Below are 15766 nucleotides of genomic sequence, written 5' to 3'. Positions count from 1 at the left end.
CTGACTCGCTCAACTCCCTGTGAAGCTTCCCCACCATCGACGAAGAGTGGGGGTCGAGTCTGCCTGCTGCACAGTTGGCCCACTGGCATCAAAGTGACCTTGGCTCCAACCAGAGTGAAGGCCAGGGAGATTCCACAAAGGTGGAAACAGCTAGGCTCGCTCGGGGCTCTTGATGACGTGGCTGAAGAGTCACGGAAAAAATTCAATGCCAGCTGTAATTAGAAAACAAGGCTGTCGAACAAAATGCAAGAGAGCTAGAAAACGTGCGCTCTTTCAGCTGAAACGGAAACTTTGTGGTATGGGTCATACTCCGACGATCCTCTGCACGCGGCTGCCGTGTAGACGGCGCCGGCTTGAGAGGCAGGCAAGAGACAAAGGCAACCTACGCGAACCTCCAAGGGGGGTTTATTCCCAAAACCCGCCCCTTAGCTGGCCCCGTCTTCTCGCTCATCAACGTGTCCCGCGTTGCTCGAGCGGCCGGAGTCGTTCGACTCCGCCGCTACCGGTGGACGATGGTCGGTCCAGGCTCAAAGGGGAAGGCGCCAGGTCGCTCCGCCACCGCCGCCGAGTGCCACAGCCGAAGTCCCGCTCTCGCAGCCGCCTCCCCGCCAAAGCGACTCCGAGCTTCCCGATCCCAAGCGCGCCAGGGGTGCCATCTCGCAACGCGCAAGCGAACCCCTCTATTCTTGCCGTGGCCGTGCCGAGGCCACATTCTTGCCATCTTATTGCGCAATCCCGCGCAAGCCGCGCGGCCCTCCGAGCGCTGCTGCGTACCGAGCCGTGATTGCGGGCAGCCACAATTCCCACAACTTCCTTTAGTGTCCCTCTAATACCAGCTGTTACAGCTGGTGCTGTGTAATTGTTCCTTGCTGCCTCCTCGGTGTGGGCAAACCTGTGGCCATGTAAACATGGAAGCTGAAGCAGCCAGGTGGCGCAGCACACAGTAAACAAGAATGCTGCGTCCGCATGGCAAACAACGAAGAAATTATGCTCAGTGTGCACAGTCTGAACACCAAACTCAGTGATCATGCTTTGGCAGCACGAGTTCACAGACTAACGCTAACACTGCAAGAATGTTCTTTTCCTAGCACCAAAGTGTTTTATGCCAGGGCACACAAACCTCACCGACGTCATATCCGTCACAAAAACGACATCACCAGAAAAAGTTCTATTGGCGCGGTGCAGCTAGGTTTCGAGCCCACAATCACTCTGGTTGCAACGGGAGGTGTGAAACGATCTACCGACTGAGCCACGAAGTCATGCCCGGGTAGCTGTTCAGATGGTGCTGCGAAGCAGTGCATCAAGGCACTAATGAGCACCGATAGTTGGCGCCTCGACAGGGCAGCGTGTAGCACCGGAAGCTGTTGTGTTTACCCGTCCGCCGCCTATGTGGAATGCCGCTCCGCTTGTGGAGTGCCGCTCCGCCACGTCCCACAAGCGTCTGGCGTACACACCATGGAGCAGGACCAATGCAATTGCACCTTTGCCTAAGCCACCCGCCAGCAGGACGTCGCTCGCCAAGCACACCCACGAGCTGCTGCCGACCAGCAAATCATGCTCCTTTCACTGTAGCATACTGTGTCTTCACCAGACGATTCACTGACAACCCGTCCAATGTCGTTCGCACGATTTGCGAGTGCCTGGGGTTTCAATCGGATTTACGCAATGCTCCAGCACATGCACTCCAGTGTCTGATGTTGATGCGTCTAATGGTGACGTACCGAAAAAATATAAATAGCAATATGCAAGTTCATATCGATGCACAATAAACATTCAAATGCTCCTGTGAAGGCACATTTCGCTTTCGTGCTTTACCGATTCCTATGCAAGAAGGATCAAGCACATTTTTTTAAATTTCTGTATTGTGCACTACAAAACTGGTTTGGCAGCATATGTAGTAACATGAAAGTGCTTACTTTTCTATTTATTTAGTTTTACTTAGCTATTGAAGTAGAAATTACTTTTCCGGATTTGCTGCGTAAATTGTTTTTGGCTTAATGGCCAAAGTGCGCTAACAGTGCACGTCACTGATTGGAAGCCCACACACAATTTATAATCACTGAAGCTGAGGTCACAAACTTGACCTTTTGCCACGGCAGCCTTTCAGTCGTGGCACTGCATCGGCCTACACTGCCTTGGCTAATCTGCCCTCACAGTCTGCTAGGGTGGCTTTTGCAAGGCCCCCAAAATGCCCCTATGGCAGCAATCAATAAATGCCAAACTTTTCTCAAAGCACCCGCCGCCACTGAGGTCAGAAGGGGTAAACTGCGCCAAGGGAGACGCTGCACAGAGAGAGGTACACAAAGACAGGTGTACCTCTCTCTGTGTAGCGTCTTCCTTAGCGCAGTTTACCCCTTCTGAGAAGGTGCACCAACTCGCCCAGCAACAAGTCCTTCTAAACTGTTTTGCCCTGAGAGCTTGAATCCCTTGGTGGCAGCGCAGTGGACGGGACGGAGACGAGACAGACACGGGCGCTTGCAAGCCACCAAAAACAACAAGGAAGAAAGGGGGAGGGCAGCACCAAATTGATTCCTACAAAACGCACAGCAATGGTGACAGGTCTCAGGTTTCTAGATAGCGAATCTCTTTTTGGAAGAGCTAATGCAATCTTCACTGTGCCTCGCATTCTGCTCCCGATAACGGCCCAGTACAGTGCCTTTTCCAAACAGAGGATGCAACTTTCGCAGTGCACATTGGCGTGTTCACGTAAACGGTGGTTAATGCAACGACCCGTCTGGCCTATGAGTGGGATGCTGTACACCACTTGAGATTGGCATTGAACACAAGGCCGAGCACGTTTCTTTTCACAGCTCTTGGCTGGACTGTGCTTTCAGTTGACCAAGTTTGGCTTGGGCCTCGACCAACCGACAGACCTGCGAATTGACGCTTGGCGCCACTGAATGCTCGCGTGACCGTAGTAGGGGAGAAGGCGCTTTATGTCCAACACACGTGAGAGTTAGTAAATGTTAGATCGAGATCTAAAAATCTTCTTTTGCAGTCTACGGGAGTTTCCGATGACAGCTGTAAGGGCTTCAACTCAACCTGGAAGACATCCGAGGTTTCGTACATGTTGGTTTTGGTGTTGGTTTCGTCTGGTTGAACGGAGAACATGGCAACTCCTCGTGGGGGCCTATTTGCAGAAGTACCTGGGCCTGCTGGAACTCAGCGATCCCTGTCATCAGAAAGCCTGACTGTGTTTCGGAATGCCTGCAGACCCAATGTCCCAGGTGTAGAAAAAGAAGTAGCGGAATAAAAGAGAGGGAGAAAAAGGAACTGCTCGGAACGGTGGCCTCCTGCCTCTCTGCTGCTCTTCGCCCGCCCCTTTCTTGACACCAGGAATGCGTCCTCTGTGGATGTGAAGGACCTGTTTTGCTCACTTCCCCAGGAGCTCGTCTGCCAAGAGGTCAGCTCGTGCGTCGACCAATGAGGAGGGGCGAAATTGCAAAACTCCTGTGGCACTGATGCGAGTCGTTTTCTGGAACTGCTGAGCTTTTACCTCCAGTCCACTGTTGTGCACTATGGCAGTGGTGTTGTTATTCAAAAGGAGTGCATATGTATCGGGTCATGCGTGGCGCCAGTCTTAAGTGACCTGTTGTTAGCTAGATTTGACAGAAGCCTTGGGCTGCACCTTGCCGAAACGAGATGTGAAAAAGTTTTTAGATACGTTGAGGATTTTTCTTGTTTTTTGTCAACCAGACAAAACCAACATGTACGAAACCTCGGATGTCTTCCAGGTTGAGTTGAAGCCCTTACAGCTGTCATCGGAAACTCCCGTAGACTGCAAAAGAAGATTTTTAGATCTCGATCTAACATTTACTAACTCTCACGTGTGTTGGACATAAAGCGCCTTCTCCCCTACTACGGTCACGCGAGCATTCAGTGGCGCCAAGCGTCAATTCGCAGGTCTGTCGGTTGGTCGAGGCCCAAGCCAAACTTGGTCAACTGAAAGCACAGTCCAGCCAAGAGCTGTGAAAAGAAACGTGCTCGGCCTTGTGTTCAATGCCAATCTCAAGTGGTGTACAGCATCCCACTCATAGGCCAGACGGGTTGTTGCATTAACCACCGTTTACGTGAACACGCCAATGTGCACTGCAAAAGTTGCATCCTCTGTTTGGAAAAGGCACTGTACTGGGCCGTTATTAGGAGCCGAATGCGAGGCACAGTGAAGATTGCATTAGCTCTTCCAAAAAGAGATTCGCTATCTAGAAACCTGAGACCTGTCACCATTGCTGTGCGTTTTGTAGGAATCAATTTGGTGCTGCCCTCCCCCTTTCTTCCTTGTTGTTTTTGGTAGCTTGCAAGCACCCGTGTCTGTCTCGTCTCCGTCCCGTCCACTGCGCAGCCTGCCCCTCTGCCAGTGATGTGCCAGCTGGTGCAAGCTTCGAGCGGCAGGGGCCGACTCACCCAGATACAGGGCCATGGTGACAAAGACGACGAGGCCGAACCAGGCGTTGAAGGAGACGGTGAAGTAGACGATAGCCACCACAATGTCCGCCACGGCCGGCACAATGTTGAACAGGATGTAGCTGCAACAGGGGGCCAGTCTTCGTCCCTTCCCCACCCAGGGAGTGCCCGGGGGGGAGTGCCCGGGGGGGAGGAGCCGTACCTGAGCAGGGAGGTGACGCTGTTGGTTCCCCGGTCCAGCACCTTGAGCACCTCCCCCGTCTTGCGGCCAAGGTGCCAGCTCATGGACAGCCTGCGTCAAGGCCCCGCCCACCCAGCTGCCTCAACAGCTGCACCTCGGCTAGCGGACCCAGAGCGCCTCACAAGAGGCTCGGCTAAGAAAGGTGGGTTTCGTGCCCGTGGTGCGTCCTACGAGAACTCGCCAAAGAAAGAGCCGGTGGCTTTAGAGACAGAACCCCTTTGCGCACCCGTGCAGGTGGGCGTACAGCTCCACTTGCACCTCCCGCACCGTGAACTGCTGCACGTAGATCCACAGGAAGGAGCGGGCACTCGACAGCAGGCTGCTGCCCCCTGCACGGGAGAGAGCGTAGGCCGCTCGCACATAGCCACGCAACTCCGCACTGTGAACAAAACATGCACAAATCCAGCCACATCGCAACCTCATTCTTTCTTTATCATCGCTCAAACGAAGGCCTCTTAAGAGCAGTCTTTATTTCCTCTTTTCCCCCACATGCTGCAGGGCCTTACAAACTGCGGCCGCAACTTCAACTTCCTTTGCGTTTGTGTTTTCAGGAAGCATGACTGTGTGTGTTAGTGTCTGTGAACAGATGCCACTGCGCTTTTTAGCGTTATCAAGGGATGCCACAGGACAACGTGATAAGAACGCAAGCGAGATTCTTGTTTTTGTTCTTACCATATGGTGCGGCAGCACCACCATTAACCCCCCCACCAAAGCCCACCCTGGAGCGGTGGGAGGACCAACTGACCAGCTCACGCCCTCAAGACCAGCCAGACAGGGCCCGCCGGGCAGCCAAGGACCAGGGCTTTCTGGACTAAGGAGGCCTCCCAAAACGGAACTCCCACAATTCCACCTTTCACCCCAGCTTGTGTCCGTGATTCCAAAGCGTCTCGGCTTGCCATCCTCAGATGTTTTAAAAGGGAAAGGGTGACTGCTTATCAGCACAACGCAATAATGGAAACAAGGGTTGCTCCTTGAGTTGTTTCTCTGGTCCATTTCAGTCAACTTCTGGAGTGCCTCAGGGAAGCAACCTGGGCCCCTGTTATTCTCGAGTTTTACTAATGACTTGGCTGATGACATTAAGATCTTTCGGCCTATAGATAGGGATGGCGAGTGCTCTCTTCTACAACGCGACATTAACACCGTGTCAGCCTAGTGTTCAGCAAACATGCTTCACATCAACCCATCCAAGACAAATGTGGCCTCATACCGTCGTAGACAGATGCCGATTCCATTTTTGTATAAGCTGCATGGTGGTTCCATTAGTCGGCTGCCAACAGTTCGGGACTTGGGGGTGTACACCGACTCATCACCGAGTTTTAAACACCACATTTAAAGAAAAGGCAGCGAAGCCACGAAGGCGACTAACACGCATCACAAAAGAGTTCACCTATCCTACCTGCTATTTGTACCGCTTTCGGGCTATTGTGCATTCCCGGCTAGAGTAAATTTCAGTTGTACGGAACTCTGTTCCTCAATACTTGTCACTGTCCCTGGAACGGGTCCAGACGAGATCTGTTAGAAACTATTATAATGGTTACCCTTTCAGAAGAATATATTACACATACGACAGAATACTTCACCACATGGGATTAAAGGCCAACTGCACTCAAAATTTCGACTTCTTGAAAACCCTATTTCCGTATAGTCTGCTTAAAAAGAAAGCAACGTGCAAAATACAACAGCTGAAATACGCACGTGGACGCTGCAAGCGGCCAGCAAAAATCGGCGATTTTGAAACCGAAACCGAGGAGAGCGCGGCCATTGCAGTGACGTTGCAGCCGTCCAGCGAGCGGCCGGACGGTCACCAGTTCGGGAGAATGTCTGCGCGCAAGCTCTACGCGCGCACGGCGCAGCAGAGCTCGACCGGTTCTCCCGCTGCGTGGCTGGCCAGAGGAAAAAGCCACCGTCGACTGGAACGTCACAGGCGCGTCATGGCTGTTTACGCGATCCGCCAGCAGGTGCAGAGTGGTCTGCGGCGGAGCCTTTTTAAACGCTTCTGACTGATTAACGAGGCGTTTCACGGGGCTACCACTTGTGTCTCAGCTTATTTTGGGGTACTTACTCCGCATTAAAGACAAATTTGGCCGAGGTGAAATTTGAGTGCAGTTGGCCTTTAAGCAGACTGAGTGACAGAACAACACTCTTCAATATGTGCTTTCTTCACAAGCTCATTCATTGTGCTGTTGACTCTGCCGATTTGCTAACTTCCATCAATTTTCATGTCCCCACACAATGCTGGTCCTTGCCACTATTTCATCCAGCTGTAAATCCTAAAGGTCCCATCCGGAGAACACAGCTCCTTTACTTGAGGCACCTGATGTGAGTATTTTTCACTGTTACAGCACTTTTATCCGAGCTGTTAAAAATGCGCCTAAAGCCCGAGTGCATTCTTTTGTGTTGTAGAATCATGTGTGAGTCAGTCACATGACTTTTTTCCCGTTATTATGCTCTTCTTTCACTATTGTACACACCTCCCCTTCCTTTCCTTTGCACCACACTGAAGGCTGCTTGTGGTGCCAAATTGTGGTGTAGTGCCATTCGTCCAAATAAATTACCGTAATTACCCGATTCTAACGCGCCCCCGATTCTAACGCGCACCCTATTTTCCTGGCAAAAAAAAAACGGAAAAACTTTCACTGCCGATTGTAACGCGCACGGAACTTTGTGAGCAAGAAAAACGAATGCGAGATAAACGGGCGATTTATTTCTCGAAGTAATCGCACCCATCTCCCTCCTCGTGGCTCTCCGCTGACCACAACATCTCGTCCTTGGCTCGGTCAAGTGCGTTCGCGATGCCACACTTCATAACGAACGTTCAACCATGATCGATGGGATCGTGGCCCATGCCTCGCACGCCCACCCTGCGAACTTCTCCAGAGGCGCACGCTTCAGCCGACCACTCGTTTTGAACGTGTGAGAGCAGCTGCTGCCATTGCTGTTATCAAGTGCGCAAGTGGAACGATTTGACGATTTGTGTTAACGCCGATAGAAAAGCCTGGGCGCGTATGCTTCCTGCATCCGAAAAATTGTTGCTAAAAGCTTTGGCGCCATCTTGAGATGGTGATGGGCGAGACGAAATTTCCGTTGTTTCGGCAGTTTTGGTTTCGTATCCGATTCTAACGCGCATGCGATTTTTCGACCTATTTTTCAGGAAAAAAAGGTGCGCGTTAGAATCGGGTAATTACGGTATGTACATAAACTCACCACGCTACCTCCCGAGGGCAGATCTCGTCAGCACAAACAGAACCCACGAACTAAAGAGTGCCTATTTTTTTATTTTGTGCCGAGGTTAAAGGAGAGCAGGGAGTGCGTTAGATGGCTGACTCCATCTTTTTTTTTTCTTTCTTGCGACCCTAAAATGACGCCCCGGCTACGTCAGTCGATCAGTGGGCCCGCCAAAAATGTGTGCTCGTAAAGGGTATTGTGCTTTGGACAACCACGTATTAAGCAGTATGCTTGTCCATTGGGCTCTATGGGAAGCCAAGTGGAGGTCAGAGTGTTGCATCGGGTCCTGCACTATAAATGGTCTACGCTGTACTGTAACCCACACGTCCAAGTACGGCTCGTGACGTGCGGGTGGCACTCTCATGATGTGGACCCCCGTTTGCCTCCCCCACTGGATGCTCCAATGGCCGGCCGTGCGGAGGCTCCTTCGGTGGCCAACTCTCTCGGCTCTTGTCTGTGCTGCGACCCTGGGGCTGATGATGATGATGATGATTTCGGGCTTAATGGCACAAGGCCGGCAAAGGCAAAGAGCGCCATGACAATGATGAACGAGATCAGAAGGAGCTGTAAAGGAGGCACTAGTTTAAAAAACTTTACTCAGGGGGGCCATAATTAAAGCATAGTGAGTATACAATGGAACCCCGCAATAACGAAACTGCCGAGGAAAGCCAGAAAATCCACTATTGCGGGAATTTCGTTGCCGCAAGAATGAAACATAAACGACCGGAAAATTGGCCACAAACCAAAAATTTATTCCCTAAAGTCGGTTATATTACTTCGTGAGCCTTCCCTTGCAGCCAACGCCACAGTTAAGCTATCATTGTACAAGTGGTTTATTGCTTGTCGTCGTGCGCGCCCAAGAACAACGAGATCGTGTCAAACACATCCAAAACATTCCGTGGGTTCACACGGTTTTCGCCCTGGCCCTCGGCACCGAGTATGTGCAATCATGCAAGTGAAGGCCAGCTTCTTCTGTTTACAAACTTTGCCAGACAGAGTTGCACCTCGTTGCACCAATACTGTTTACAAAACTTAGTGAGCACCGCTTTCTCAACGTCCACAAAGGACACAGCCGTCACTGTTTTGTTTTGCGCACATGCACCATTGAGAACTGGTGGGATCCTTGCTTTTAAACATGGTTGAGCTAGCTGCAGGCGTTTCCAAACTCATCGGCGCTATGCTCCCTTGGGCCACTAACTTGGGCGATGATGGCTGCCTTATCTCGTAGCCATAAAAACCTTCACTTTTAGGCTGGCGAAGGCATCTTACTGAGAGCAAACATGCCAATCGCCGCACATAAACAACAAGCGCACGCTCTCTGTTCAGCGGTAGTTGGCTAGCGTAGCCGAAGCCAAAGCAGCGACTTGAGTCACCAGGTGTCGCCCCCTGGTGGTGCCGCTGCGAGACTGCCTCCATGGCTAAGGTGGCTACCACAGCCTTTGGCTGCGCGGTATTTTGTAAACAAATGTGGTGGCGGCCATGCAAGTGTGCTATGGCTGAAGTTTTCGCACTTTGAGTCCCAAAAAAATGCACTTGAGCACTTATTGGACACAGTTAACCTCCAATGGGTAGGTAAAATGCCGACCAACTTGCATTGAATTTCGTTAACGCAGGATCAGTTTCCAAAAACGTTTCGTTGCCGCGATGGACGGGCGTCGATGGACGTTCGCCGGGGATGCGAAAAAATTTCGTTGCCGCAGGAATTTCGTACCCGCGGGATTTCGTTATCGCGGGTTTTGACTGTACTAAGGGAAATTAAAACAGTGAGTGCAAGCACCTAAGGTGTAAAGCCTCAGGTTCCACCACCGTTTTAAAACACATAATGAACACAGGTGAGGTTATGGGGCTACAGTTGAACCCCTTTATAAGAGACACGTACCGGGGAGCAGTTTCTGTCTCTTATAAGAGATGTCTCTTATAAGCAGGGAGTCATGTTTTCACTTACTAATCAGACCCTAGTTCAATGTGGGCACTCTATGGCTAATATAAGCTGAAAAGAACGCTACAGCATGTTTGAGAAGATTAATTCTAATTAATGTTTGGCCCCAGAATTTATGAAACTTTGTTTGCTTCATGACTGTATTTACACTGTTTTTTACAATCGATTCTACAAGCGTTTTTTCCTTTCCTTGTTTGTGGAAGATCAATCATAGATGTTGAGTTCACAAGCCTGATGAATAGCCGGAGTGCACAGCTTCTTCCGCTGTGTGTTCAGGCTATTCATTACGCTTGCAGGACTCAACATCTGCAGTGCTTCTTGATTGGGAGCTATGCGAGTGGGAGAGCCCGCATGTGCAATCGCGCTCCATCCAATGGATGGCAGTAAGCTTCAACCACTTCTGTAAGTTGCATTTCCATTGGCAGGGCTTCTCATCATCATTTCATAGCTGACTGAACCACTGTGTGTTTGCCGAAGTTATAATAATAGCGACTGCAGGCGTCTGTCGTCCACCTGTGTTTCCACAATGGAAGCAACTGCAATTAGTGACTGGTGGCATTGCATCTGAAGTTAAAATGTCGGTTACAAGCGAGATTATTGATTAAATAAACTTCTAGGACGACTTGTCCCTTATAACCAATCTTCTACATCCAATGTCTGTTATAAAAGAGGTCAATTTAATGGGAAAGATTGGGCAGTCAACCATGTGGGTGTATAGTGTCTCTTATACCCATTTGTCTCTTACATCAGTGTCTCTTATAACGAGGTTCAACTGTATATGATATGTATTTTAAAGTCTACATCTGCTAGGTAACTAAAAACTTTTTTTGTATGAGAACATTGGATGGTCTGATAAAATTAATGAAGGGTGCAAGGGAATGTTATATGTGTAAGCTTCATTAAAATGACGTTTCCTTTCACTGTTGCACATGTCACACTCAATAAGCATTTGAAGGACAGAAAGCTGACCCCCACATCGATGGCACTGTGGCTTGTTTGCGTCTGTTAAAAGGTATGAGTGTGTGATGTGTGCGTGGCCAATTCTTAATCTGCATAATGCTACCTCTACAAATCTGTCATGTTTTTTCAGCACGAGCCTTTTCTATTTTGGGTTTAATGATATCGTCACGGGATGGGTATGCACCCTCTGAAAGGAATATGGACACCTAGGGATTGGCCCCAGCGGTGGACGGTGGACCAACGATGAGAAAGAGGACGAACCATCTCGCTCCGGCTGTACCCACTTGAGACTGTGTGCTGCTGTGTTCCCCACCGTGTGGCATATTTAATTACCCCTGCAATATACCATTTTCCCCGTAACTTTTTTTGGTGGAGGTGCAGGGTAACGTCCCATCGCCACGGATCTCCAAAGCAGTCGTCGCATCGGCTCAACCGAGATGACTGCCAACACCTCGGGGGCACCGCCGCAGCCCCGTTCGTAGTCATGGCGCAGCTCCGTGAGCCTGGAAAATTCTCCGGTACCGATGACACCGACGTTGAAGACTGGATCAAACTTGTTGAACGAGGAAGTGCCCTGCACGGCTGGGACCCAACTATAATGCTCGCAAATGTTCCTTTCATCCTGAAGGGAGCAGCACTCGCATGGTTTGAAACGAACGGAGCAGACCTTACTAGTTGGGACGCCGTCAAAGCAGGGCTCTGTGAGGTATTTGGAAAGAAAGAGTGCCACCAGCTTGCTGCGAAAAAAGAACTCGCGACTCGCGCTCAGACGTCGACCGAGCCATATGTGGCCTACATACAGGATGTTCTGTCCCTGTGCCAGCGCGCAGACGACAGAATGAATGAAGAAGAAAAAGTCGGCCACGTACTGAAAGGGATCGCTGATGATGCATTCAATCTGCTGGTTTGCAAAGATTGCAACACGGTCGACGCGATAATTAAGGAATGCCGGCGCTTTGAACTAGCCAAAAGCCGTCGTATCACGACCCAGTTCGCACGGCTTCCGAATACCGCGGCTACTTCAACCTGCGAAGCAGCATTTTTGCCGTCGCCTCCACCCCCGGTCACGCGCAGCATGGATACTGGGCCTTCTGAAAATGTGGTGACCAGGATTGTACACCGCGAACTTGAAGCCATGGCTCCTGCGGCCGTTCTACCACGCATGACGGAGACAAACATTCCCACCGTTTCCCTTATTCAAGCTGTTTTTCAGGAGGAATTTGCTAACATGGGCATCCATCCAGTCTGTTCGGTGAGCCACCACCCGCTGCAACAAGCACCTCCCCGAGCCGTTTTCCGCAGCGACTACCTTATTTACTCGCATAATCCTCACACTTTTTTTTTCGGAAAAGTCAATGCAAAGTTAGAGGCACGAGAATTATGCGGGGGAAAAAAATTCAGGTGCACAGTGTTGCCAGTTTGCCTTCTGCCAATCCCGCTAATTGTAGCGGTCGTTTTTTGTATAAGTAAGCTCAGTGTTGCCAACAGCAGTTATTTCTTTTTATTTTATTATTTACAACGTAAACAGTCTCCCGTCGATCAGCGATCATGAAATTGCCGCCTTTGCTTTCTGGCGCGCGCCCTATCTCGTCGTCGTCATGTGCGTGCCCTACTCAGTAACGCACGTTGAAGTCGGTGACGCCAAAGTGCCTGCCTGCGGCGCGGTTGCCGTGTTCGATCGCGTACTCTATCGCTTTCAATTTGAAAGTGGCAGTGTAGCTGGCGTTCTTCCCCATGGCGAAGCGGCACCAAGCACAAAACAAAGAGATCAAAAAGTTCTCAAAATGGCAGCGAGCTATCCACCACTGACGCGACTGACTCACTGACTGCTGCCGCTCAACGACGGGACCACGACGGCGACACGATGACACGACAGCGGGCTGCGCGAACACCGTCTAGTTGCGCGCACGCGAAACCGGCTCAAGGACAGTGTGAGTAGTGTGTTAGGGCGCCTGTTAGGGAGTAGCCATGCGGGTTGTTAGGGCGCCTGTATGGCCTTGCATACACAGCGCTCTCCGCCGAACGGAGCGGCGCGGGGGAGGGCACGCGTTGGAGAGCACGTGCACCATGCGGGTTTCGCGAGCAGGCAACTTTCGCCGCTGCAAAGTTGGGGGTGCGAGGATTATGCGAGGAACCAAAAAATTTAAGTTTTGGTGGCTCACATTAGGGGTGCGAGGATTACGCGAGTGCGAGGATTACGCGAGTAAATACAGTATGTTTCTTCCCGGTATCGCAATCCATCTGAGTGGAGAACACCAGACGACCGGCCCATCTGCTTCAACTGCAGGCGTGTGGGACATGTTGCTCGCTACTGTCAGCGCCGCTGGTTCCAGTTTCCTCGTGATAACGTTTCCCCTGACCGCTTCGACAGTACGCCCCGCCGCTTTACATCTCGTAACCAGATGACTCCGCCGCCACTTTGACGTCCCGATTCGCCCGCTCGCCCTCACCGCACCGACGTCAGTCTCGCTCACCACAGACTCGGAGACCTTCATCTCCGACCACCTCCAACCGCTACTCGCCGGAAAACTAAAGGATGCAGCTCCCAGAGGTGAAGCTGCATTCTCAACTTGGCCCGCAAATCCTCTTCTGACCCTCCCTACCACAGACAATTTACTAGCAGTTGAAGTTGACGGCATTCCTGTTCGTGCACTCATTGACACTGGGGCGACAATATCGGTGATAAGCTCAAATCTACGCTCTCGCCTTCATAAGGTTTCGACGCCTGCCCTATCTCGCGTCCAACTAGCTGATGTTGGAACGCCCATAATAGCTGGAATGTGTACTGCTCGTGTTACGATTGCTGGCCAACTGTTCCTGTTTTGTTTGCCGTATTAGAAAACTGCGTACATGACGTGATCTTAGGCCTTGACTTCTTAGCCGACCATTCTGCGCTCATCGACTGTGCCGCAGGATTCCCGAGTCTGGAGCTACCTAGTGCGCCGGTGGCCGATAACACTCACCCGAACTGCCTGTGTTTAACAACGCACATCCGTCTCCTGCCTCAGGCTATCATGCATGTTTCTTTGGCAGTCCCCAGCCCTCTAGCTGATGGCGAGTATGTTATTACTCCAATGACTGACGTTCTGCTGACACGAAATGTAACGCTGCCTCACTCAGTCGCCTCCATCACTGGCAGCAGACTGTCTCTACCTATCCTGAACTTCGGTTTTCATGCACAGGTATTACCGAAATGAATCACGCTTGCGTCAGTGTGCCCCTTACACGACTACGAAGTCTCAGCTTTGGCCACCACTTCCCCTGACTGTGACTTTCCTCATACAGCTGCTCCTGCGTTCACTGACAAGGTGATGACAATGCTGAGCTTGGACCTTTCACAAGAGCAAGCCCATGATCTTCGCCGCCTGCTGCTTAATTACTGCGACATTTTTTACTTCCCCGATCGTCCTTTGGGACGAATGACGGCCGTAAAGCACCGTATCGACACTGGTGACTCTAGTCCAATTCACCGACGACCATACCGCGTGTCGCATGCCGAGCGCGCCGTCATCCAAAGCAAAGTCGATAAAATGTTGAAAAAGGACATAATTGAACCATCCTGCAGTCCATGGGCCTCACCGGTGGTGTTAGTGAAAAAAAAAAAAGACGGCACTTGGCGCTTTTGCGTCAACTACCGCCACCTCAACAAAATCACGAAGAAGGATTTATATCCCCTGCCCCGCATCAATGATGCCATTGACTGTCTCCATGGTGCCCAATTCTTTTCTTCTATTGACCTCCGTTCCGGTTATTGGCAGATTTCTGTAGCTGACTTGGACAAAGAAAAAACCGCTTTTGTCACCCCTGATGGCCTGTACCAGTTCAAGGTAATGCCTTTCGGTTTATGCAATGCGCCTGCAACATTCGAGCGCATGATGGACTCTCTTCTTCGAGGATTCAAATGGTCTACCTGTTTATGCTACCTGGACAACGTTATAGTCTTTTCGCCCTCCTTTGCTTCCCATCTTACCCACCTGTCTGATATACTCGCGCTTTTCTGCCAAGCAGGCCTTCAGTTATACTCTGCCAAATGTCACTTCGGCCAGCGCCATATAAACATTCTCGGGCATCTTGTTGACGCCCAAGGTGTTCAGCCTGACCCTGATAAAGTCAAAGCCGTGAAGCAGTTTCCTGTACCTCGCTCTACCGCTGACATCCGCAGCTTTGTTGGCCTTTGTTCCTACTTCTGCAGGTTCATAAAAGGCTTTGCCAACATCGCAAAACCTCTCACTGATCTACTGAAGAAGGACGCCACATTTTCGTGGGCCCTTGCGCAAGCTGAGGCATTTGACGCATTAATCTCCTGGCTGACATCTGCCCCGGTGTTAGCCCACTTCGACGTTACCACTCCCACCGAGGTTTGCACTGACGCCAGTGGGCATGGCATTGGAGCCGTTCTCAGCCAAAGCCAAGCCGGATGCGATCGCATCATTGCATATGCGAGTCGCCTTCTTTCCCCGTCTGAACGCAATTACTCCATCACTGAGAGAGAATGCCTTGCTCTAGTATGGGTCGTGGCTAAGTTTCGCCCCAACTTGTATGGCCGCAACTTCTCAGTAATTACTGACCATCATGCTCTGTGCTGGTTGTCTTCGCTCAAAGACCCAACGGGACGCCTGGGTCGCTGGGCTTTGCGCCTTCAGGAGTTCTCCTATTCGGTCATACACAAGTCAGGCCGCCTGCATCAAGATGCTGACTGCTTATCGTGGTACCCCGTAGATCCACCCGACCCAGCTCCTGCTGCTGCGCCCGCCATAATGTCTCTTTCGACCCTCACCAACATCGGCGACGAACAACAACGGGATCCTCGTCTGCGCTCCCTTATCGAGAGCCTTACTTCTACACCATCGACACCTTCAGTTCGCATGTTCGAACTGCAAGACGGAATTCTGTATCGTCGGAACCTTCGTCCTGACGGTCCTGAATTATTACTCGCCATTCCTGAGCACCTTCGTCTGGATGTTCTCCAACAACTTCATGACCTCCCAACTGCTGGC

General features: G+C 51.1%; 1 protein-coding gene across 3 annotated transcripts in view; it reads right to left on the bottom strand.

Annotated features, from left to right (window-relative positions):
* Positions 1-15766, bottom strand: part of Hmt-1 (ABC transporter ATP-binding protein/permease Hmt-1) — a 105834-nt gene that overhangs the window by 70411 nt on the left and 19657 nt on the right. For all 3 annotated transcript variants that reach the window (XM_077697702.1, XM_077697701.1, XM_077697703.1), the window contains exons 7-9: positions 4872-4974; positions 4607-4696; positions 4405-4526 (exon numbers count right to left, since the gene is read on the bottom strand). In XM_077697702.1, coding sequence (XP_077553828.1) covers positions 4405-4526; positions 4607-4696; positions 4872-4974 — 315 coding nt within the window. The remainder of the gene's footprint in view (positions 1-4404; positions 4527-4606; positions 4697-4871; positions 4975-15766) is intronic.

This window comes from Haemaphysalis longicornis, unplaced genomic scaffold (genome assembly GCF_048455015.1).
Source record: "Haemaphysalis longicornis isolate Haplotype H1 unplaced genomic scaffold, Haemaphysalis longicornis Haplotype H1 scaffold_2, whole genome shotgun sequence".
Taxonomy (NCBI): Eukaryota; Metazoa; Arthropoda; class Arachnida; order Ixodida; family Ixodidae; genus Haemaphysalis; species Haemaphysalis longicornis.
This window is presented reverse-complemented; position numbering and strand designations above follow the sequence as displayed.